The sequence below is a fragment of the Xyrauchen texanus genome, chromosome 6 (assembly GCF_025860055.1).
Source record: "Xyrauchen texanus isolate HMW12.3.18 chromosome 6, RBS_HiC_50CHRs, whole genome shotgun sequence".
NCBI lineage: Eukaryota > Metazoa > Chordata > Actinopteri > Cypriniformes > Catostomidae > Xyrauchen > Xyrauchen texanus.
Window position 1 is genome coordinate 36,898,398 of NC_068281.1, and position 25,537 is coordinate 36,923,934.

General features: G+C 36.3%; 1 protein-coding gene across 1 annotated transcript in view; it reads right to left on the bottom strand.

The window, feature by feature from the left end:
* LOC127644704 (xenotropic and polytropic retrovirus receptor 1 homolog) overlaps window positions 1-24,372 on the bottom strand; it is a 33,716-nt gene extending 9,344 nt beyond the window's left edge. Inside the window, exons 1-13 of the mRNA XM_052128028.1 lie at window positions 24,028-24,372; window positions 18,890-18,941; window positions 5,978-6,079; window positions 5,446-5,666; window positions 5,051-5,200; window positions 4,416-4,499; window positions 4,228-4,309; window positions 3,542-3,738; window positions 1,708-1,887; window positions 1,375-1,543; window positions 1,044-1,238; window positions 475-635; window positions 182-321 (exon numbers count right to left, since the gene is read on the bottom strand). Of these exons, the coding sequence (XP_051983988.1) occupies window positions 182-321; window positions 475-635; window positions 1,044-1,238; window positions 1,375-1,543; window positions 1,708-1,887; window positions 3,542-3,738; window positions 4,228-4,309; window positions 4,416-4,499; window positions 5,051-5,200; window positions 5,446-5,666; window positions 5,978-6,079; window positions 18,890-18,941; window positions 24,028-24,096 (1,802 nt within the window). The 5' untranslated portion in view covers window positions 24,097-24,372. The remainder of the gene's footprint in view (window positions 1-181; window positions 322-474; window positions 636-1,043; window positions 1,239-1,374; window positions 1,544-1,707; window positions 1,888-3,541; window positions 3,739-4,227; window positions 4,310-4,415; window positions 4,500-5,050; window positions 5,201-5,445; window positions 5,667-5,977; window positions 6,080-18,889; window positions 18,942-24,027) is intronic.
* Between the last annotated feature and the right edge of the window lie 1,165 nt (window positions 24,373-25,537).

The following is a 25,537-nucleotide window of genomic DNA, read 5'->3' on the forward strand; positions in this document are numbered from 1 at the left end:
GCGAATTCCGGCGACATGAGCGACGGCAACCTCTGGCGACTAGATATGGCCATGTCCAGCAAATTTAGAAATTTATTTTTCATTTTATTTCAGCAATGTTTGAACAAAGACAAAGTTTTTGTATGAGAGTGTGCTGATTAGTCAGGAGAATATGTGTGCACATATTTGCTGGTATACTTGCCTGAAGACCTCCAGCGGTGCGAGTACAGTGGCCAATATATCAGAGATGTTTGGATATGCAGTCACAACCCCAAGAGAAAGAGGAATGGTCCAAGCAAAGCGCAAAATGATATCCTCTACTATGGCAGAGTAGTAGTAAGCCTGTTCAAAGACAGTACACAAGCAAATCAACACTACGATCCACAGTTTAATCACCAAGGATGTGATGTTTACTACACAAATAATTAAATATGAAACATAAAAAAAAAAATCAAAAAATTCCTTGACAGTAACCATCTGTGTGTGCTTTCTTACTTTCTGTGGATATACAATCTCCTCTCTGAGGAGGGTGTTTTCCCCTGCGTTACGGTCAAACAGACCCCAGTCCATCTTCAGGTCCCATAATAAGGTGTAGCAAGAGTTAATGATCATACAGGCAATGAGCAGGTAAAAGAAGACTGGTTCTTCCTGAAGATCTAATGATAACAGGGAGGCAATAAAGGTTTGAATCAGACTTAGCTGACATAAAAGAATTCAGGACTGCATATTTAACACACACAGTGTTCCTCAAGGTTCTATGTGTGGTCCACTTTCTTTTCTAAATACTAGATTGTGATTGGTCTTGACTTCTTTGCATATCATTGATAGTCACCTTTACACCGCACAGTGACTCAGTGTTGATTCTGTGTGTGCTACATTGCAACTACTGGTTTTTATTTAGGAAAGACAAATTCAGTATCAAACTAAAGTTTACCCCAAGGCAGTGTATTTTACACTTGTTTTGAGTGGAAACAAAAAACCTCATGTTGGGTAAATAAAGAATTTAGAACATTAGCCAAAACACCTGACGTTCAGGTTAAGAATGTAACACCTCGTTCGCTTACTTTTATGTGTGTTATAGAGTGCAGAAAAGATGACCACGAAAAAAGTAGTAGAGTATTTGCCAGCATTGACTAGGTGAGGGAAGGCACGCTTTGTGTCCCGGTACCGTCTCAAGCACTGCACAAATCGGAACCAGGCAGGCAAGCACTGGATTACAGCTCGTACACCGTATGAATACGTGTGACAAATCCCTCCACCTGATAAGGAAAAGAACAACAAAACACATGCATTTCTGCTTTTAAACCCTCAGTAATATTTTGGGCCGTGGACTTCCTACAACATTCTTTTAATGTGCTTTTGGACACATAAGTGATAGATGACTTTGAGTCTCACCCTCTTTAATCTCTAGCTTCCCATATGACTGTGGCCAGTTCAGCTCCATACTGTAGAAGCAGATCATGTACTCCAGGTCCATCAGAACTACCACTAGAGAGTTGAGCTGGTCAGCCAGCCAGAAATCTGCAAATCCCACTCTGTGAAATGGAGCTGTGACCACTCGAAACTACGAATGAAAAATGGATGATGAAGCAGGGGAAGAGAGGTAATTAACAACTGAATCCACTACTTAACAGACTGCTAATTTGGAAAGTATATGCTTTAAAATCAACGTATGACACAAATGCTGTTTTTCATATTGTTATCAAGAAGGACTCTGCTGGCCCTTACCAGTAATTTGAGGAGCCAGAAGCGAGATTTGTAATAGCAGGTTTTGAAAGGATTGATGAGGAAAAAGAAGAAGAATCCATAGAGCGCTAGAGGGTTTGCTTGTATAGGGATCTTTATGTCCTTAGCGAAGAGGCAAGACAGAATACTGACGCACCAAAGGACTCCAAGAAAACCAGCAATCTGCACAGAGAGAGAAAGAAATACATACAGCATTGTGCAAAAGTCTTAGGCACTCAAGATATTTCAAAAAAGCATTTGTCTTAAGATGGTTATTTATATCTTCAGCCTTAGTGTTAATAGGAAATATAAATGTTAAGACTCCCAAATATTACTTTTGCAAATAGAAAGGATTAGAATAGAAGAACAGGGAGCCCTGCAACAGATGTTATGGCCCCCACAAAGCCCCCCACTGAACATTGTGTCAGTTACATAAAATTAGATTACATAAAGAGACGGAAGCAATTGAGAATTCTCAAAGAAGCTTGGAACATCCTATCTGCCAACAACCAAGAAGAACTGTGTCCAGGTATACCATATGAGAATTGGTGATGTTTTGAAGGCAAAGGTTGTCACACCAAATATATATATTTTTTTATGTTTACTGGACTTTGTATGACATTAAGTGATAAATGAAAACTATTTATGTCAATATTTTTGAAGATATCCTCACTATGCAAAATGTACTGTTCCTAAAACATTTGCATAGTACTGTAAATCTGGGGCCAGATTCACAAAAATGTATTAAGAAGCTTTAAAACAACATTTATTGTTGAATTTTGTGACAACATTTACATGGTTTGAAAGCTGAAAATAACAAAAGTCAAAAACGTGTTTTGGTAAGAAAAAAAATAATCTAAATAAACAGCCTATTGTGTCTTCCAACTCAACATGAGAGAACGCATTACATTTGAAACAACCCAATAAATTTATTAAACATTTGACATTTTGGGATTTAAGACAACTGTGATGATTTGTAAGAATTTTTTTAATTCTGCTTACGTTTTTTTCTTAAGAACAATCTTAAGAAAAAAGATAAACAATTTCTAATGAAGTTTTTAATGGGAATACAACATTTTCGTAACTTATTTCTTAAGTTACAAATTAAAAAAATGGTGGTTAAGAGTTCCTATTTGATAGAGATTTAGCACTGCTAAAGTTGACTTTCTTACAAAAACTACAATTTATGCATTGATACAAGCAGAAAAATGTGCTTTCAAAAAGTGCAACAATGCTTAAAACTGTATTTATCCACCTCTTAAATCTAAACCAACATTTAGGACTGTCATGATTATTAAATGATTGTCTGATTGTGGTTATTTGAGATAATCCCGATTATTGTGCACTTCAGATTCCAATCTCATTTTAAATGGACAAATACAGGAATTTTTGCAAATATATTAATGCCATGAACAGCATTTGTTTGTCATTCAGTCAACCAGAGCAGCTCCAGTCAGAAAGATTGCGTGAAGCACACATAGACCTCAAGGAATATGACAATTTATGTAACAAATAATCGTGAAAGCCCTAAAATGATAATTAATCATCATAATCGCAATTATTTGTTTGACAATTAATCGTCCATCAAATTTCCCAATCATGACAGCCCTACCAACATTATTTAAGTGCAAAATAAATATAAACCTAATCATAATGAGCATAATAAACAAATGAAATATCATAAACTAATTTTATAACATTGTTACCATCATATCTTAATTTAATAAAACAGCTACAACAAACCAGGTGGTTTAAAATGACCTTTTTTTTAGGATTAAAAAGATAAACAAATAATTTACATTATTTTACAGGACTTCAAACACAGCTATCTAGTTACCTCAAAGAGATGTTGGTGAGACAGGTTATTGCGGGGGTTGAGCTCAAATATTAAGACGTGGTTCACACCAGCCTGCCTCCAGCCATACGTGTTGATGCCCAACAAGAAAAGGAACTCTATGAGAAGGAAACCACCCCGATAAATTCTGACCAGGGGCCACACATTCTTCTCTTCTCCCATAATGAGCTTTACCACACCTGCATATAAACAAAAACATCTTGTATTTGTTAAAATGACAAAACTGTTAATCGTTGCGCAAGTTTACAAATTAATTTATATTCTTTTGAATGCCTCTGATACAACTTTCAGGTACTCATAACTTTAGAGATAGTGGAAATGGTAGCCTATGCGATAGTTCAAGCTGAGGATTCGTTGTAAGCATTACATCATCTTTTTATTCAAATCAGGCATCTCATCCAATCACGATCCAGCCTCTGCCTTATAAGCTCAGCAGAGCTGTTCTTCATCGCTATGCTTCGATCTCGAACAGTCAGATCCAACATTCCAGCAGGATCTGAAGGTTCGAGCGAGAATCCCATTGCTGAACCGTAAGACGGGACTTGCACTAAAGGGAACTATTCTTTCACTAAACTCATGTTATTCTTAAAATCTTGAGTCCTCTGAGAGAAATATCAAACCTGGTAAAGTAACTACAAGCATATGCTGAGAGATCAGAGGCTGTTTACCTGTGATGATTACAGTGACTGTTAAAGCAACGAAGACACCACAGTACAGTCCAACTCTGAAAGTGGTCCATGATGGTGCAGGCTAAGACATAGAACAAAGATGGTTGGGATGTTCACGTCATTTTAATGAGGTTTTCTCAGTTTAACAGAAAAATAAAAGTCCTTGCGAAGGCCACATGACGTCCTACCTGTGCTGCACCCAGTGGGGGCACTCGCAGCCTCTTCATGGCCTTCTGTCTGTCTCCCCCTTCCAGCTCTGTGGTAACGAGGGTCTAGGGGTTCGAAAACATGCTGTTAAATTAAGTAAACTAATCATAAAATGAGTCTGATCAGTTGGACACAAATCCGTTTAAAGGAAAGGTGGCGTTAGCATACAGTCGAACGCTAGCCTTTCAAAGTATACTCTATTTGACTGTGCGCGCATATACATGCGGTTGGCATGCTATGACTGCTATGAGATACTGGACTATTTCTCTTTAGGAGTTTAGCCCCATAAAGATGTCTTTATATTACTTCAGACTCTAGATATACAAATGCATTTATCTCCTGACCTCCTTACATAGGCGCACATCCACTGTTGTTGTGTCTATCTTCATCTCCTTATGTTTAGAGGGGATTACATCTTCTAGCATTTCTTCTAAAAGCAAAGACTCAGCTGTGAGTGTTGCCAACTTGTGGACACAGTAATTAGTGAAAATAATTCCAGGTGCATGCATTTAGTGCTCGAGCACTCTTCTGATGATGAAATTTGCATCAAGCGTAGTGTACGTCCGGGTCTCACCAAAGTATACTTAAGCCTTTATGAAAAATGTGTGAATGGTACCTCGGTTTCAGAGATTAGCTGAGTGATTTTTTTACAGGTGTAAAAAGGAGCCACTTCCACATGGGCAACACGCCAGTCTGCCCCTCGCACCGTCTCAAAGATCTTGTCATGTTTCTTTAAAATCTTACGGAAACCTGTGAAGTTTAGATTCTGAAAAATAATACAGAGCTAAGTCAAAGCACAGCTGAAAGACCAATATGAGTTTTTATAAGGTAGTAAAATCTGATTTATAGTAAAAGTTACAACTGATTGAGTGTGTTATCTTATGAGCAAAATATGAAAAATATTAAACCTGGAATTTTCCTTATTTTGTGGAAAAAAACTGGGCTGAAAATGTCTAGAATGTTTGTTCTAACACTTTCATCATCAAACAGTTGAGCACTGTGATTTCAGACCTGGTAGTTCTGCAGCAGGATGAGGCTGAGGTAGAACTCGCTGAAGGCCAGCTGCAGGTCTTTGATATTGCGATGTTTGCAGCGCTCCTGCTGCGACAGGTGGAACACGGTGCGCCGGCGACGCAGGTCCGCGGCTCGACTGCTCTCCCGCTGAGCGTCCAAAGATGACTGCAGCTCATTCTGTAGCGTGGCAAAACGCCGTTGAGCTTCTGCGAGCTTCTCTGTGTTGTGAAATGAGGGAAACATTGTTAATACATAAAGTCAATTGGATGGAAGGATAGACGGACTGATGAAATAAGTGAAACAGAGAAAGCAGGTTGTTATTTATTGGGGTATGATAAAATAATTGCAGTCTTAGTTTAACCCCAGTCTGGTCTTTGGCAGTGTTGCAAAGTGCTCTAATGTCTGTTTTAGTTCAAATAAATCTCCCTGTGATGGTATACTGTATAATAATGACATAAAAAAGGAAACAAAAAGAGAGCAGACAGAAACGGTGAGGTTTACATCAAGTCTAATATTTACACTTGGTTACCTGAATAGAAAGTGTTGATTTTGGCCAGCTCCTTCTCACATGTTTGGAAGAACTTCTCCTCAAACTTGGCATAGTATCTCTTGACAGTGTCTTCATCTGTGACTAAAAACAAGAAGTGTAAAACGTTAGGGGAGAAAAACAAAAATGTGGACAGTGCATGTGAACTTTACATTTTAAAAGTTTGATTTAGGCCAAACTAAAACAATAATTACACACCGTTTTTTGTGAAGTGCGACTAACAGACCTAGATAATGCAATTGCAGCTTGGCTTCGCCCTGCAACTATACACATTTAATTAGACCACAATTGGCCTCAGGATTGTGTGCATGCTCTGAAAGTCAAAAGTGATGCGCTTGTGTATTTAACGAACCAGGTAAACACAACACAAAGGCAAATGCTTTGAGCTTACATTTTGGATGGATGAGGAGACAGAATTCATATTGTTGCAGATGTTGTACAAATCTGTAACATTTTCCATGTTGCATTGATTATATGAGTCTTGATGTTGAGAAGCTAAATAGCAGACTTTTTTCATTTGGTTTTGCACACTAATACGATGCAAAAACTGGAAAACATCTGTCACTTTCTCAGCTGACGTCCTTTCCTCAAATATTCTATTATGCATCATGTCATGTATACTTAGACAGACAGAAAAATAATGTAGCTGAACTACCCAAAAACCTGGTTTAGCATGATTAAAACTGTGCATGTAAACATACTGAGTGATGCTGAGTGAGATGTAGTCCTATCTAGCAAGAGAGAAATGAGGGGAATACCCCATTCTCCCTCACAGCTCCAACACCTGATGTTGTGCATGTATGTGAGGTATGGAGAAAACAAGCAGTGAAGCTCTTTTTGCAGAGCAGTAAATCAGATAAATCAGGCATGTGTTGGATTGTGCTAGTTTAGGGGTCGGGAAACTTTTTTCACAAAGAAGTACATTTTTTTAATTTTTGGTTGATGCATTTTTTTGAAAGAGCCATACCACAAACAAATAATGTACTATTTTCAAAAACAAAAGTTTTTTAATAAAATAAAATGTTTATATTCCCCAAGGATTAATCATAAACAAACAAATATGCAAATAGTAATAGGTAACATGTTGCAATATAGATTTGAATACACGTGTTTGTGACGGTCTCAATAAAATTACTTAAAATGTAACATTCCTTTTGGGCTTGACGGTATGTAAAAAAACATTTTAATGATAATCCCATTTAAAATATCAATATCCGATTATATGGTCAATCCCCAAGGTCGGTAAATATTTTTGCTTTATTGATTTTGCTCTAACAATTTTAGTAATTTACTGAAACACGAAAAACTTAAACAAAAGACATTTCTAAATTCAAATCGCTCTTTACACGAAACTAAAAAGCAATACAAATAACAAAGTAATAAAAAATCCTCTATATCACCACCTCCCAAAATCCAAACATTTACCGTCTCCAACGGCTCCATTTGCCATCACGCAAGTATCAGTATGCAGCACCAGGTGAAAATTACTAGCATACAACTTAAGAACAAAAGACAATTATAAATGTAAAGATAATTATAAAAATCTATTGGATCAAAATTGGATTTAACAACATGGTAAAAGTTAGTAAGCGATTTTATTAGTGGTCGACCGATATGTTATTTTATTACCGATACATAATACAATTAAATACAGTAAATATCATAAACATAGAATTGCAAAATAAATTGTAAAAAATAATCTGAAAAAAAAAAAATAAAATAAAATAATATTGTATTTTAAATGGTAGATAGTTGAAGTCAGAAGTTTACATATACTTAGGTTGAAGTCATTACAACTCGTTTAGGACATCAACTTTGTGCATGACATGAGTAATTTTTCCAGTTTACAGACAGATTGTTTCACTTGTTTTGATTGTTTAATTGACTATATCACAATTCCAGTAGGTCAGAAGTTTAGCTTGGAAAATTATTGAGGACCTCCACAAATCTATTTCATCCTTGGGAGCAATTTCCAAATGCCTGAACGTACCAGGTTAATCTGTACAAACAATAGTACGCAAGTATATACACCATGGGACCATGCAGCCATCACACCGCTCAGGAAGGAGACGCGTTCTGTCTCCTAGAGATGAATGTAGTTTGGTACAAAAAGTGCAAATCAATCCAAGAACAACAGCAAAGGACCTTGTGAAGACGCTGGAGGAAACAGGAAGACAAGAATCTATTTTGTACACAAATATATGCCTATTTATCATTAGACAAGACAGTTAAAGTTACAGGGAACTGTTGAGTAGAGAGAGGTAGAGTGAACCAGACAAGCACTTTAACATTATGAGCTCAAACATGTCTGCATCAGCTCTGATATGCAGACTTTTTAAAGAGACTGTGTTGGACACCAGTCTTCTGTATTGTATTGTAGTAACACGATGGCACGTAACAACAAAACAAACCACAACTGTTTGCGATTTTCAGCACCCTCAAGAAACAAACCGGCCAAACGGGAAATTTATTGGCTGATGCGGTAATTACAAATTTCAGAAAAATGACCAATTTATCGGCCTCTACGATATATCGGTCGACCACTACATTTTATCACTCTAAAATCATCTTAACACGCTTACAGTATTGTTTATGTCTAGTGGCTGTACTTGTAATGAAACTAAGTATTTTAAAGTTTAAGGATTGGCCCTATTTACTTACATTATATGTTCCTCACTGATTTTTGCTCTTTTTTTTTTTTTTTTTTTTTAAAGAAAAGAAGGGACGATTAAATTTTTTTTTTGTGGTAAGCAACATAATGCCACAAATGCTGTCGATTGAGTTTAACCCTCTGGGGTTTGAGGGTGTTTTGGGCCCGGGAGAAGTTTTGACATGCCTTGACATGGCTAAAGTCTGATAACACTGTATTCAGCACAAACTGGGCTATAATAATATATGAGCAACATGTGTGTACATGTTTGTATTTTTGAGAAAATAACATTTATGCATGGTTTTTGAAAAAACAAAATTTTTAAGTCATTATAAGGCCATATAACACATACTAATCATTTGTCCACAAGACTTTTGAGAACTGGATCTTGTAGCCTAGAGTTTTTGCAACAAAATTATTTGAAAACCATCCTGATCACTCATTCATACAAAACAATATAGTAATTAAACTTTTTAAAGACACTTTTAGTGTTAGAAATGTCATATGCGAGCAGGCGTGAACTATCATGAATATTGAGGTAATTCACACCTGAGGAGACAAAAGACCACTCCCCTGGGCCTATCAATGAATGTGACAGAAAGAGAATGAATGTGAGGAGACTTAATGATCAAAATCAAGTTTTAAGTTAAAAGAAATAATCTGACTATACATTTTCTTTACATAAAGACTTTACTTAATTTTATACCTACACTACCGTTTAAAAGTTTTAGAAGAAGTCTCTTCTGCTCACCAAGACTGCATTTATTTGATCCAAAGTACAGAAACAATGTTGATATTCTGAACTCTTTTTACAATTTAAAAGAACAGTTTTCTATTTGAATATAATGTAAAATGCAATTTGTGATCAAAGCTGAATTTTCAGCATCATTACTGCAGTGTCACATGATCCTTCAGAAATCATTATAATATGCTGATTTTCTAATATGGGCATATTTAAAGTGCATTTTACTAATTTAGCCTGAACACATATTTGCAAGCACAAGCTTTGTTAATGATAATGAGGCAGCATAAACACTAGATAAAATATATTCTAAACATTCATATAATTTTATATCATATTACATATCATATTTATTTCATACAGCATACGATTTAAATACCTGCTTTAGCAAAAACAGCATTTAAATGTAACTAAAACTTGCTTATTAGGACATATTTCAAATGTCAATACTCTGAATCCTGGCTGGCAAGTCTGGAAACAATCCCACTAGTAAAATATGTGCATGTTTATATAAAATAGCATGTCAACTAAAGAAAACTAAAATTACTTAATCGTCCAAAATTGTATCCTCGACTGGATCAAGTCTCTCTTCAAAATACAAACGTTCATCAGAGTCCTGCTCTTCTTCTGAGGAAAATGTTACATTCATTTACATTGCAGGAGAATATTTGTTTTAAATTTGAATTGCTTTATTTAAAAGTAGAAATTTTTTGCTTTCTTTAGACATATGTTTCATGTTTGTGTGATAAGTATTCGCAGAGTTTCAGTTAATTTTTGTGACGTGTTTCAGAAATATGCTCGTGAACACGGAGACTGCTGAAAGCTCACCCTTTTTATTTTCTTTATTTTACAAAAGCACAAGGTTTTGTAGTTATTGTGAGTGTACACAAATAAAAGTAGACCCTTTATAGTCTCTAATGAAGTCTTACACTTATCTGTATGCCCCAAAATGACAGAGTATTTTAAGTTGTTTCCGCTGTAATGACAAAAATATCCAGCAGGATGCGCCGGCGCGTCCGTCGAACCCAGAGGGTAAACTTGAACTGAACCAAGAATTTTCCTTGAAATTGAGGTACAACTTAAATGTTTTAATGTTTTAATTGAATCTTTTTCATTTACAGCATAGTTTGCCAGATCTCCAGTTTATAAAATGCTACTCAAGACTAATTAATAAACATTGTCTTAAATCACAACAATCGTAACAGTTCATGGGTCATGACTGACAGCACGTGAAGTGGTTTCTGTTGACTGTAAATACTCTGACACCATAGAGACATATCTGTTTGACATTTCCCAGTGAGGGGACAAAACACAGGGCGTTCTGACAGGGAGTCTGGTTGATAAAATCCAGACAGACAGATGATGAATCATAGTGTGAGGGACTGACCCTGCTCACAAGCTTAAGTGCCTTCATGCACAAAAACCAACTGACAAAGGCTCTCTGACTTGAGGAAATTACTTAACATATAACGTTTACATACAATGCGAAGAAAATTTAGCTTGACCGCTGGATTATAAATTTGTGTTTAAACTCAACGCGAACCCACGAGTATTCCCCCTTCTCTTCCGGAAAAGGACAGGAGGAGGGGCTTCTACGACGCATATTTTCAGAACTTACCAGGTAGTCCAACGTCCTCGCTCACTTCCCTCCAAGCGATGTCTTTTTTCGTCTGATCTCTGTACATGTATGATGTTGTGTCATACAATTCCGGGTGCCCACACACCGCTACAAACATTTTTTAATCAATTTTTCCAGATTTCTTCTGCTACTACGTCAGTACGTCAGTGACATCTGGACAACCTCAATGCTGATAGGCTTTTGCAACAAGGCATCATGCAAATTTCTCGCTCAAGTTGAAAAATGTCAACTCGCGTGAATACGCAAATGAAGAGATTTCGCGTGTTCGAGTCGCGTCATTCGCACCGCCAGGTGCAAATTCGCATCTATTTGCATCTTTGCATGTAATCGCACCGCGTGAAACGCTCGCTTTGCGTTGTATGTGAACGCACCATTAGGACTCATACCTGCATTTCCCCATAAGAAAGTTTGAACTACAAACAAAGTCTACTTTGAATTTGGATTTTCAAACCAGTCAAGTGGAGACCCAGAGTAAAACAGGGAGATAAACTAAGAGTAAGCAGTTACATAAGTAAGCTCACAAAGAGTGCAGCCAAAAGCACTATGATAAGTAAGGAAGGAGTGGGAGATTTACAATTTTAACATTATTATAACTAACAGTTTCTACACATGACAAAGCTAAAATGCAGTTATATAGTAAGTACTGTGGTCTGTAAGTGCTTATAAAACACCTGTCCTGTAGAGAAACAAAAACAACCTCACTCCCAGATGTGACTTCCACCACAGACTGACCAGATTCTTTTACCAGTATCAGATGTGCTAGAAAACAATTTTTTTGCCACTTTCCATGAATAAAGAACATGTTGTTTGAACCTGCCCAGAATCACTGATGTGCAAGTTGGTAATGTAAGCATTTGGTATATAAGATTTATAAAGAACTGCTTCCTTGGTAAAAGTACTAAATCACAGTCACAAACAGATTCAAAATCCCTTTCAGGTCAACAATCTCGCAAAGCAATCTGATGACTTATCAGTTACTATAAAATCTTTAAGTAAACATGTAAGGTAAAGAAAGGAAGAAAAGATTTTGGGTATCCTCCATTTAAAGTGATGATCCCCATGTGAGGTTCAATGTGTTTAAAATTGGGCCACATGGAGGAGGAGGAATTTAGAACTTGTTTATTTTAATACTGAAGGTTTTAGAATCAGAATGAATATATAATTATTATTATTTTTTGTTACCAATCCAGTCTATTCCAGCTTTACCATAGGGGGTCCCTCTTAGTACTGGTTTAGGTAACCCTCCCCTGTGAGACATTCAGCAGGGTCATTGTTGCTGGCCTGCTATGGAAACACACACAGCTCAGTTTCATATCTGCCCGGCAGGGATGAACATACACAGCTCACTAGACGTAGCTGGAGCTCCAGAGAGAGAAAATAATCTACAGATTGGCTCAGCACTTGGGAACTTCAAAGTATCTTCAGCGAATGCTTGAACATATCACAAGAACTTTCAGGAGGTTTTAGATTATTGCTTTTAGCCGATATTAGTCTTAAATCTGTTATTGGTGATTGGCCGATTGTGCTTAGATTAAGGGCCGCTCATTTTCTTAATTGCAGCACATGCAAAATTAGACATACACAGCTACTATAATGAATGAGCACTTGCTAGGCCCTCGAAGCATGACATTGCTGCCACTGTAGGGCTGGCTGGGCGATAAAACGATATCGATATAGATAACAATAAAGAAAATCCACAATAAGCTTTTGAGGAATATTCTATATTTACTGCGTGTCGCTAAAACACAAGCAGTTCGACTTTCTCAGGCTGCGTTTCCACTGGGGCGGACGAAATCCACTCAAAAGGTACTCACAGCACTAGGAGAGAGCTTGCTTCGCACCGCTGCCAATCCTACGACACACCTTGTGCCAGTGGTAATGTAGGGTCAGACTGGTTGAACTTGCTAATGCTATCAGCCTTGATAACAATTAGGTTACGTCGGACACCGGATTGATTCCATCCGCACCGCAAGACTTCATGACCCTCTCATCGTCTCTAGTGAAGAGCACGACAGAACAACAGTGATGTGGACAACAGCTCTGATCTTTCTGTGCTGAAATCTTGAATATTGTTCTCTAGCAACAAAATGCATCATTTCTGCCCTGTCCCGCTCCGCACGCTTTGCCTCTTTGTCCTGCATGTGTGTAGACATGAAGCACCGCATGAGTTAACGTGGTTTCAAAGCACCTTTTACACCATAACGTTTTTCCCTTCTAAATGTATCTTAATTAATCAGCATGTTACGAGCCTTTAATAATAAACAAATCAATTTCTGTTCTAATTTTGTGAAAATTAATTAGATGTCTGGAATGGATAAGGAAAGGCTAAAATTACTAGTTGGTAGACTAGTCTCTCACTTTTAATGAATATATACAAATGTTTTTTACATTAAAAAAAAACCCACATTCAGCATCATTCCACAGTCACAAGGTCTTCTATGCCCCATACTTGGGTATCTGAATCTAAAGAAATATTAAAAATATTTCATTTTAATGTAAAAATATTCCAACAAATACTGGACTGCTGTCACTATGCTTCAGAACAAACAGATGATCTTTTAACATTCAATTTCAATTGATAAATGGTAAAAGACGGTAAAATTGGTAAAAGATCCTGCAGACTCCACTGCTTTGGCCGTCTCTGGACCCTCTGTGCAGTTTTGTAAAGACTATTTTGACTGTTTAAAATTATTTTTTTCTTCTTTTCTACCATCAACTTTGAAATAAAATAAAGAAAGTGCAATGTGTACATGTATATCGTGATAAATATCGACATCAACCAATATGAAAAAGACTATCGTGATAACAATTTTGGCCATATCGCCCAGCCCTAAGCCACTGGAGGGTGAATTATTGGCAATTGCAGATTTACACTTTCAGACATGCAGTAACTCAAACGAATATGCCAGTTTGTTTTAAAAAATATAATATTGGATGTGTATAAATTTGAAGGTGCCCATTTTCCCATTATGACTTGCTGTCAGTTAGAGGACAAAGAAACTGCAAACAGATGTAAGAATGAATTAAAAAACAAAGAAAGATGCAAATACAAATCTTGATGGAAAGTTAATCATGACAGTCAGACAGCAGTTTGAGCAAATATGCATGCTCTCAGTTTCACTCGCTCCAACATGTGTTGCATCCCAGCGATATTTGGTGAGAACCCAAATTTAAATCAGAGCTATATCTGTATGTTTGCGCAATATTACTAATAAACGCAATTACAGTTTAACCTTCAGTAAAGGCACAATGTCTTCACATATTTGCTTAATAATTAGTATTTGCATTATAACAAAATGCCAAAGACTGTAAACAAATCAGAGATACTAATGATTTCTCACTGGAGCCAGTATGTCACACTGATCTTTGATAGTGACAACAGAACTATTTATAACAGTTTACAATTAAATGTTAGCATTTCACAATTAATGTAAATTGAATGTCATTTTTTAAGTGTGGGCTTATAAGTGTAAAAGTAAAAGTAAAAAAAAAAAGTAAAAGTGTGACAACAGGGCACTTTAAAAAATAAATAATGGTGAACAGATCATATCGGCCGATCACGCCGTTAAAATGTCAGTGATTGCATTGGACTCAATTGTCCTGACTAGTGCATCGCTAATTAAACTCTTGATAAACCTGCTTAAATGCACCTAGATATTGGAGCTTTGGAGGCATACCTGTATGCTGAAAAGCTCACATACTGGGATGAAACCTCTCATCTGCATTAAGTCTGGAGTCTGTAGCCCATGATCTCACTGTCAAGGCTGTCATAATCATGCATATAACTTTGCACACAAAACCTCAAAATTAGAGGTTTATGACTTCACACATCAGCCCTTTCTGGCATACGTCATCAAAATAATCAGCATCTTATTAACCAAAACCCTGCTCCTACAATTTCCCCTCCACAATCATAGCTTCATTTAAACAATCCCATTAAGTACACTTGCCACCACCCAGAGAAACCACACACTTTGACAGAAGATTATAGTCATTTCTAGATAATCATAACTACCTTCATCCCACCGCTTAGAAAAAACACAATGCAGTATGTAGGATTAAGGCTCTTGTGAACTTTAGCACTATTGTAGGAAAAATGAGCATCGGGACATGTGCATGTGATTTAGTGCTGTAACCTTTGGATGCAAATCATTGCTTATCTGAGAGCTGGAACAATCTTCCATAAGTTTCCCATCAGCTGTGGGTCTTGGGCTAAGCCCCGGGAACTTGAACCGTTAGCATGAAGGCTACAGTCGAGACAAAGGTTTCCTTTATTCCATATGTTTAGACATGATATCCTGACAAAGCAATTCGGTTACACTCTGGAGCCAAGGATAACAATACTTCACAGGTGTGCAGAAGAGAGGTAAACTTACACTGATTTTAGGTTAGGCTATGGTAAACTTACACTGATTTTAGGTTAGGATATTATCTGCTATCCGAGCACGTGCAGAGAGGGTGACTCTAGGGGCTCAAGCCCCTGCCGTTTTGCATGAGGTGCCCCTAAAATGCCATGCAAAATGAAACCTTGCACACCCAAATGACCATTTTATTTTAAATGCTAAATAATAGTATAAAGGGGTGTAAAAATGCATCAAAATTATGCTGAAACTTTGAAGACTACAGAATATAATAATCAATTAAATTGACTGTAATAATACCAAATGTGTAACAGAGGTCCTCTCAGATTACATGTGCAGTGTGTTGTTCTTTTCTTTCCCAATTACTATATATTATGCATATGGTGGAATATTTGGAGAATACACTTGGAAGGTAGGCGATACTGTGTCTTGACTCACGATCATTATTTGTTTTGAACGTGTTACACATTAAGTTTTTTAATACTGTGAGCCTGCTTGGTTTAAAAATCTGACATTTAGCATGCGCCTGTATAGATGACAGATTTTATTTAGATTTCAATAAATGGTTTAGTAAATTTTCCCATGATGATATGCAAATCTATTATGCAAAATCATCAGTCTACTTACCGTGTGCTTGTGTTAGTTTGCATAAAGAAAGAAATTATAAACCTTTTTTTAATATTGGATCAATAATTAATCTAACAACAGTAGCCTATTATTTTTATTATGAACTAACCTCCCCGTACACCATAAATACAAAGAATGTTTGGAAAAGATTTTCAGTCCTCTTACAGTCGTCCATTCTTCTATTCAACACAATGCACTACGCATTTATCCTATTTCTTCTACACAATTACGTTTCTGAACCAGTGAATTTAACCTAAATCCATGTTTTGTTTTGTTTTTTGGTCAATTTCCCTGTATAGTGTAAATTATCCCACCATTTATATTTTTGGTTTTATAATTTATTAGAAAATTATTAATACAAAACATAACTCCATTACGTACTCCATTGATAAATGTGTCAGTATTTTGTTTAGTTACTCCAGCCAACCTCCCCACAACCCCTGCTTTTCATGTTGAGTTCAAAGCAGCGCTTGACGCTGGTGCTGATGCCTTCACGTGAATCATGAATGTCGCTTCACGATTGCTGTTACAAAGTGGATAGCCACAGTCAGCCAGGTGATTAATATTGTGGAGGATGAGAGTTAAAGAGATTTAATGCCCATTACAATGAATACACAACCTATGGGGACTAGTTATTTTAATTAAGTCAACTTTCCACTTAGACTTTGGGAAATAACTAATGCTTCTTGAATTGGTGCTATTTTAGTGCATTTCTATTTTTATACTGTGGAAGGCATATCACAGAATTGATTGTGTGCAAGAAAAATGCTTAGGTTTAATTACATTTTAATTCATTACAGAGAAGTGAATGTTGTTCACGCCAGTCTTATTAATATGTAAGCAAAAAACAGTAAAGTACCATGACATCAAAGAAAGAACATTCTGCAACTGCTGAAACAGCAAATGAAACATAGAGGTGCACTAAAACCCAGAAGAATAGGGTGGCAGAGACATTAACAGCCATTTATTTTTGTACAAACACCAGCAACTTACAAGCCAAGCAATTTCAGAATATACTATTAACAGGTTAAATTTCATGCCCGAATGTGGGAAAAAACCAAAAATAATATATATATATATATAAATTGTGTGTGCTTATCAGGCATACTAATGCAAACTCAGCTCTGTGCTACGCTGTTATGTGATGAAACTATGACCCCATAAATTTGCTAAAGCTGAGGTTAACCTTTGCCCTTCCTCGATTAATGATTATCATCGATTCTGACTGATTACTGATTTTGGCTTTTTATTGATGTTGATAAACTATTCCCCTATTGAATGGGTCTGTTTAATAAAAGCAACTAGACTGAACAGAGAGAGGAAAAAAATGGATAGATACATAACTCCTACGATCAAACCATTAAGTTTAACGAAGGAGAGCATCAAAAGCCGACTGAACTACACCATGGTAAAAAGGGGTAGTTCACCCAAAAATGTAAATTCTCTCATGATTTACTACCCTCCTGGCATCCCAGATGTGTATGACTTTCTTTCTTTTGCAGAACACAAATTAGGATTTTTAGAAGAATCTCTCAGTTCTGTAGGTCCTAACAATGCAAGTGAATGGGTGCTAAAATTTTGAAGCGCCAAAATCCACATCAAGTCAGCATAAAAGTAATCCATATGTCTCCAGTGGTTAAATATAGGTGTTCAGACATGGGTGGCAAAATTCTGAAGCTCCAAAATCCACGTAAAGGCAACATAAACACTCCAGACAACTTTGGTGGTTAAATCCATATCTTCTGAAGCAATATGATAGGTGTGGGTGAGAAACAGATCAATATTTAAGCAATTTTTTGACATAAATTATCCTCCCTGCCCAGTATTGGGCGATATGTATGAAGAATGTGAATCACCAAACACAGGAGAAAGTGAAAGAAAAATGACTTAAATATTGAGGTTTCTCACCCACACCTATCATATTGCTTCAGAAGATATGGATTTAACCACCAAAGTTGTCTGGAGTGTTTATGTTGCCTTTACGTGGATTTTGGAGCTTCAGAATTTTGCCACCCATTCACTTGCATTGTACTTCCAAAGCTGAGATCTTCTGCACAACACAAACAAAGATTTTTTTGAAGAAGTCATACAACTCTGAGATGGTATGAGGGTGAGTAAATGATGAGAGAATTTTCATTTTTGGGTGAACTTTTCCTTTAATTCTGACTGTTGACAAACGTTTCAAGGTGTTGATTAATTTTCGGCTAACTGAATGGCTATAGACCTTATTAACAGCTGTGGCAAATTTCATTTTTCACAGGCATGAAAATGAGACTGTGAGAGCTAGACTTACAGTCTCTTGAATGGCATGCATTATATAAAGCTGTAAGGGTCCATGTACATCATATCTAATTTTCACACTTTGTGTTTTCTTGGGGGGTTTTAATTTTATTTTTTCCCCATCAAGACTAAATATGGCACTGCACTGAATAATGTTCACAAAGCAGTTCCAGATTTGATGACTGTTTTAGAGTTCCAGATCACTTTGCCACATTCTTTTTGGACTAATAACAGTTGCTTGGGCTGTTTTAAGCATGATACTTATTCAGTGGCATGAAGAAGTAGCCAGTCAGCAGTTGCTGGTGTGTACTGTGCATTTTGAATAGTAGTTGGAATGAGAGGGGATTACACTATTACTATTAAAGCATATACAGTATGCACTTACTGTATATCAGACTTGTGAATTTGACCCAGTTCTGGATTTAAAGCACACTTCTTAAGTTTATGGGTTGATTTGTAAGCTTTCTTTTTTCTCTTTCATTTTCTTTCGGTCTGTCTGTCTATTATCTATCTATTTTTACCTTTACTTTGGGGCCAAATAAGATGCATGTCTGCATGAAAACAGACACATGCAGGTGTTATTAGTAACACTTACCTTCAACTGATGGGGCCTGGTCCTGGGCAGCATACAACATTTCTTTAAAAGCCTGTGGAGAAGAGAACAATATGTGATACCAGAGATTTCAGAGATCACACAATTGGCTTTCATATTACACAGCAGCATGAGACTGGCCCAGTGCCCATGCTGACAGACAAGGGATCTTTTGCCAGGATGCTGAGAGAATGAGACAGAACGGGAATGAGTCCTTGAGTACAGAAGAGGAAGTACTAAATCTAAACGCATGATAGAGGAAATGGCTGTTTTTAACTTTGTTCCATCAATTCCATTTCAATAATCTAGAAACACATCCTAATAATGCCCTAGTACAAAAGAAAGAAAATAGAAAAAAATGACAAAGCATTGGTTACAAAAGAGGCTACTGAGAATGACTTTACTTTTCTAATTAGCAACAGTGAGTAATTAAGTCTAGACACAGCTTAGCATAAAGTGCATATTCATCTGAAAACCTATGTTTTAACATGCATAGTCACATGGAGCTGCCATCTACCTCCAAAAAAAAAACATTTTGGAAAAACACTTTTCAATTACTATTTGGATTTTAGTTGAAACAGAAAACTCAAAACACTGAATCTCTGTGGGCTTCTAAAATAATATATTTTTTTAGTCTAACCTTTGTGTTTTTTTCATTTAAGCAGTGATTTGGGCCAAGGTGCATTTTAAAGTGCACTAGATCAATGGTTATATATAATTCTGTAGGGCTGGGCGATATGACGATGTCTTACAAAGACCCCATACCGATTGTGAACAAATGATGATCGACAATATTGGGATACGGCAAAACCATGGATCTGGGAAGTGGCCAGGGTGAAACTAGCACCTGCCACCCGCAAAATGCGACAAGGCTGACAAGTTCGCAACCTCCTCGTTAAAATGTATTTCATACAGGAATAATTTTGCTCATCTACCCCGCAACAGGCTGTGGGAGAGGCAGTAACTGTGCCTGTGGAATGCACACATCAATAACAACACATCAATATTTTGTTAGCTCTCTATTGGCTATCATCACTCCTCGCTGTTACATCACAAGATATTGACAAGAGAGAGATAAAAAAAAAAAAAAACTCCCTTTAATCACATGTAAAACAGAGCCAGTTAATAGCCTAGCAAGATTAGACAAGCAAGTTTAAGAAAACCAATATGAATTGCATTTTTAAAATACTAGAAGAATGGAACCATTAAGGAATCAGACTTGTTAAATTCCTCATGATGCCAATGCCTAGGTCAGCCCCAGGTCAAACAATTTCATTTTTTTGAGTTGTGAGCTCACAGTTGGAATTGAATGTTATGAGAGGCAAAGACTGGGTGTCATGCAATAACAAATTACAATTTTCTATTTTGCCTATTGCTTGTTGCACATAACAGCGAGCATAGAGTGCGATGATATTCAAATGGAGATGTCCTATTCAAGTGTAAACGCATCAGGGGGAGGGGGATGGGTTCAGTTGTGCAGAGGTCACCCGGGTGCTGTACAGCAAAAAGTCCTGTAGTCCATGTTATACTGTTTGGTGTTAGAAATTGAGGTTAGAGGAGATCATTGGCCTGCAGGGAGAAATCTGACAGGCATGAGGGATGTTTACTTGTTCTAACAGCAGGCATGTATAGCTTGACACGTAGGCCAGCATATACAGAGTTCCAATAACTGAGAAAAAGCTCTAACACAGGCAGGCTTGCCTTTAAAAAAAACACACACAGTCTTGTTTTTCAAGACTGTTTGAGATAGAGAAACACTTTCTCATGCTTCTCTTTCTAAGCATCATGGATCATGTGATAGAACCCAAAAATCAGCAGAAATGCTCATATCTCTAAATAAGCTGACATCAGCTTTGTCAAAACACTATGACACAAAATAAAGGTCACAGCAACAGTTCAGAATATAACAAATTAACACACAACCATAGCTCCCAGAGACAAAGTCTGAAAGTCTGATGTTACAAAACAGAATTAAGAAAAACAGCAGCAGGTGAGAGCACATGGAATAAACAGGATGATCTTAAAGGGACAGTTTGCCTAAAATTCTCATCGTTTACTCCAATGACATTCCAGATGTGTATGACTTTATTTCTTCTGCAGAACACAAACACAGATTTTTAGAAGAATATTTCAGCTCTGTAGATCCATACAATGCAAGTGAATGGTGACCAAAGCTTTGAAGCTTCAAAAATCACATAAAGGCAGCATAAAAGTAACCCATATGACTCTAGTGTTTTAATCGATGCAAATGATTTTGTGTGAGAACAGACCGAAATAGAACTCCTTTTTCAGTGTACATTTTGCCACTGCAGTCTCAAGGCACAACCATGATTTCAAGCTTGATTACACTTGCTTGACGTATGCACAGAGCGCTAGATGGTTCTAGGACGTGTAATCGAGCTTGCTATCATGATGGTCAAGGAGACTGCTGACGTTAAGATTTATAGTAAAAAATAAGTTACATTTTGGTCTGTTCACATCCAAAACTGATTGGATCACTTCAGAAGGCATTGATTAAAACACTAGAGTCAAATGGGTTACTTTTATGCTGCTTTTATGTGCTTTTTGTGGCTTCAAAGTTTTGTTCACCATTCACTTGCATTGTATGGACCTACAGAGCTGAGATATTCTAAAAATCTTCATGTGTTCTGCAAAAGAAAAAAAGTCATACACCCGTTTACAAATGCAATAAGCTGTGTACTACTCTCAAATAAGGATGATGACGAATTAATTAGCACGTGTCCATGGAAAAAGCAATAATCTCATTATGTGTAGGCCATTAAACCCTGAAGGAGCTGCAGTACACTAAAGCCCTGTGAATTAGCCCACTGTCAGAGACAAAGAAAACAGCCTCCTATGCGCTCATGTGAAATAATAAAATTATATAATCTACAAAGCATTGCTCTGTGAAGGTGTGCATCATCATAAATGTTTGTTGTGAAAGACTGGCATCCTGAAAGTAATTATAGACCTGAAAAACAAGAAAGGCATGCCAACTTGATCAAACTGATTGAAGGTTTAATACAATGTTTAATGGACTGCCTCTCCCACGTGCACTATTTTACTAAATAGAAACCAAAAAGCTCAAGATTTTATTCAAGCAACACAATGCCAGATTTTGACCAGTACTGTAACAGAGCTACAATTGATCAACTAAAATATTAATGGTTAAAAATAAGATTAGGCATTCATTACTGCGTGAAAGTGTGCATTGGCTATCAAACAGTTTTATATGCAGATATGCATGCCAAAAAAAGCATAATTTTAATGCCCAAGCTGACTGATCAGTGGTTTCTGTACAATTAAATCCAGAGATGCAGCACTGGTAAACAGGTCACTGTTTGAGTGACATATGATACAACTGTCCCCTTCTTCAGTATATATAAATACTCAAATCATATATATACTATATCAAAATATAAAACTATACTGAATAAAGAAATATATAACTATAATGTAGGGCTGAAATGATTAGTCGACATTATTGACAACATCGACAATAAATTTGTCTACAAAAATGTTCATTGTCGAATAGTCGTTTGATCTCAATTAATGTGAAATGAGATCACATTAAACTCTAAGGATGACGCACAAGAGCAGAACTACACTTCACGCATGAATGAGGAGAGGAAGAATTACACAGCTCACAGTCCAGATGCACTCTAAACTTTCCAAACCGTTTCAGGTGATGTAGATTGCAAAGTATGAGGGGAATTATAATGCAAAAATACAAAATAATTAAATACAGAAGCACTCTAGTTGTGGAATAAGCAAAGCGGGAGCTCTTTTAAGGAAACACCCCATGTTAAATGCAGTTATATTTAATGTGTTACAGCTTTATTAAAGTTCAAATATTCAGATCAAAGGGGGGGAGATTGAAACTGCACCCGGCTGATGTACACTCTGTCGCAGGAATGCTCGTCCCTCGAGCTGCACGCTTAATGCAGCTAGATTATAACGTGATAGCTCGCGACTTATTGAATCAATATATGTCACTGTACATTTCTTATCATGAAGAAAATTGGCAATACGCAGCTTTAGCAATAAGTGAGTGTTTGTTTTTAGTTTGGAGTTAAAGATTGACTGAAGTGAACAAAGGTGAGAGAGGGTAGTCTTCGCCCCAATATACACTGCAACAAAATATGTTTTAAATTTTGTTTTGGCTTGTTTTCAAATATAAAGATCTAAAACTCCTTTAAAACAACATTAATTTTCTTTAGCAGCTATACTGCAGAAGAAAAAATTGTTCTCAGAGAATGTTAAATATAATATCAAAAATGCAAATATTTTAAAATATCTAAAAATCCTTTAAAAAAGATGCAGCATATAAAGATATTTAGACTTGTTTTTAGAGAATAGATCTTGAATATAAATATATTTTGTCTTTACTGCACTCGCAGAAGTATAACAAGTGAAAAAATACACTTATATACAAAATACACTTATATTTTACATTTGAGATGAATTCTCTTAAAACATGTCTAAATATCTTCTATGTTGCTTCAAGTAAATGTATCTTGTTTTAAGGATTTTTAGACCATTTTAAATGGAAAACAAGACAAAAACACTTGATAACAAAAGGATTTTTGCAGTAAATTTCTTTACTGAATTAAACTTAATAAAAAATATTTACCCCCTTTAATTCAGAGAATGTCATTTAGAGGCATTTAAAAAAAATGATTTTGTCCTCTTTATTGTTAGTAAGCAAGTTTAATATAACCTTTTAATTCAGGCACAAGCAGAATAATCGGTTAAGACCTAATGATTAATCGTTGCAATAATCGGCAAATAATCTTCGATTAATCGATGATCAAAATAATAAATAGTTGCAGCCCTACAATACTACATAGAGAAGCAGTTTAACAAATATAATAAAGCTAAGGTGAGTCTGTGAATATCAGTGATGAGGGCGATTTTGTCACGATTAGCTCACACATATATCCAAATCGCACTCATCACTGATATTCACAGACTCACCTTAGCTTTAATGCTACCAGCTGTTCGCTTTACAGGTCTGACAGCAGTTAATTACATAAATATGGAGGTAAACCAGTCTTTTGTCCTAAAATTGTATTATAATGACGGGCGATTGGTTTTTGACTGAGATGAAACAGCTCAGCGTTGGTTTTCTTCGATCTTACCTCATATTGAATGTATTGTTTCCTCCACTCCGGGGTGATGTGGGCTGACAGGTGCTCGGTAAATTTCATGTTTATAAATATTTCGGGGTGTTTTTGTCTGAGGAGAGACTAACGCTGCTGGAAAATTACCAGTGAATCATCACCCTCAGATTAACGGCTGTTTTTCGCTGCTCGTCGAGAAACATATTCAATGGAAATATTGCGATATTCATCACCAACCGACCCCAATATTCCTTATTATCCCTTCGGGTGTTTTGAAGTTTAAGCCGTTGTTTAAAGGGGCGAATGAACTCTAGACAGACGTTTTTTCTGTCTGATATCTGAGGCAGGAGCTCTTGAGGTCGCCATCATTGTCGGTGAATGACGTCATCACGCGTCACGCGATAGGATGTTTTGTTTTTCTGCTCGCGCGCTTAAATATTACTGTGAATTAAGGGAACGCGTAAAGATGGCCAGGTTGTTTTTAATATGCCTAAAGCCATACAAAAACATATTACAGAGCTTACAGCACTCATTTATAAAGCCGCTATGAAACGATGTGTCTTGTGAAAAGCGATATATAAATAAAAATGACTTGACTTGACAAAAACTTGACTTCATGCCACTTGCACTTGTTGTTTATCACTGACCGTCCCTAACAGTGTATTGGCTTGTTACGATGTTTCCCATGTAGGAATCCAAGGCTCAATATGCAAAGCTGTATAATATATAAATGGCTGCGTTGTGACGATTAATTGTCTCTAGGGCAAAAATGCCAAAATAAATAAAGAAAACGCGCCTGTAATTAATTGGGAGGCTTTTTTTAAATTAATATTTTTTTTATTTGTAACATCTAATGTAGTTCTTAATTCTATTCTAGTCCTGACATATTATGTCATAAAATATGGGCTGATGTTGATTTAAATGTATAGGTAGCAGGTAATATTCCTCAATCTAATTATTCATATGGAGAACTATAGGCTATAAATGAATTTATTGAATGAAGTATTTGAAATGAAAGGATGACACACAGTATATTTCTAATGTTTTAATGCCATCATAAATATACAAAATCGCCATGAAAATCAGATCATGGGGTCCCTTGATTAAAAATTTTGGACACTGTTTGACAGTATGTTTTCTGTAGCTTGCTGGTATGCTTTTGCAAGTTTTAAATTCTGCTCAAGTGAAAAGAACATTACATTTTGGTAAAATGTACCTAAATGAACTGATCTGGCATCAAATTGCATGCATTAATTTTGTTTTTATTTATTATATTCATGTGGCACATGGGGAATAATCTGATTTCATAGTCTACAAGAGAAATAGGCCTATTGTATGCAAATTCTCCAATTTTAAGATAATAAAGATGATAACAAATATCATCTGATTAATGCCAACACAATAGTTAAAAAAATATATTTTTTAATATTTCCAAAAAAGGAGGCATGTCTCATCAAAACCATGATAAATGTATTTATTAAAAAAATGACAATAAAATCAAAGATGTGGTGACTGTACAATTGAAAGA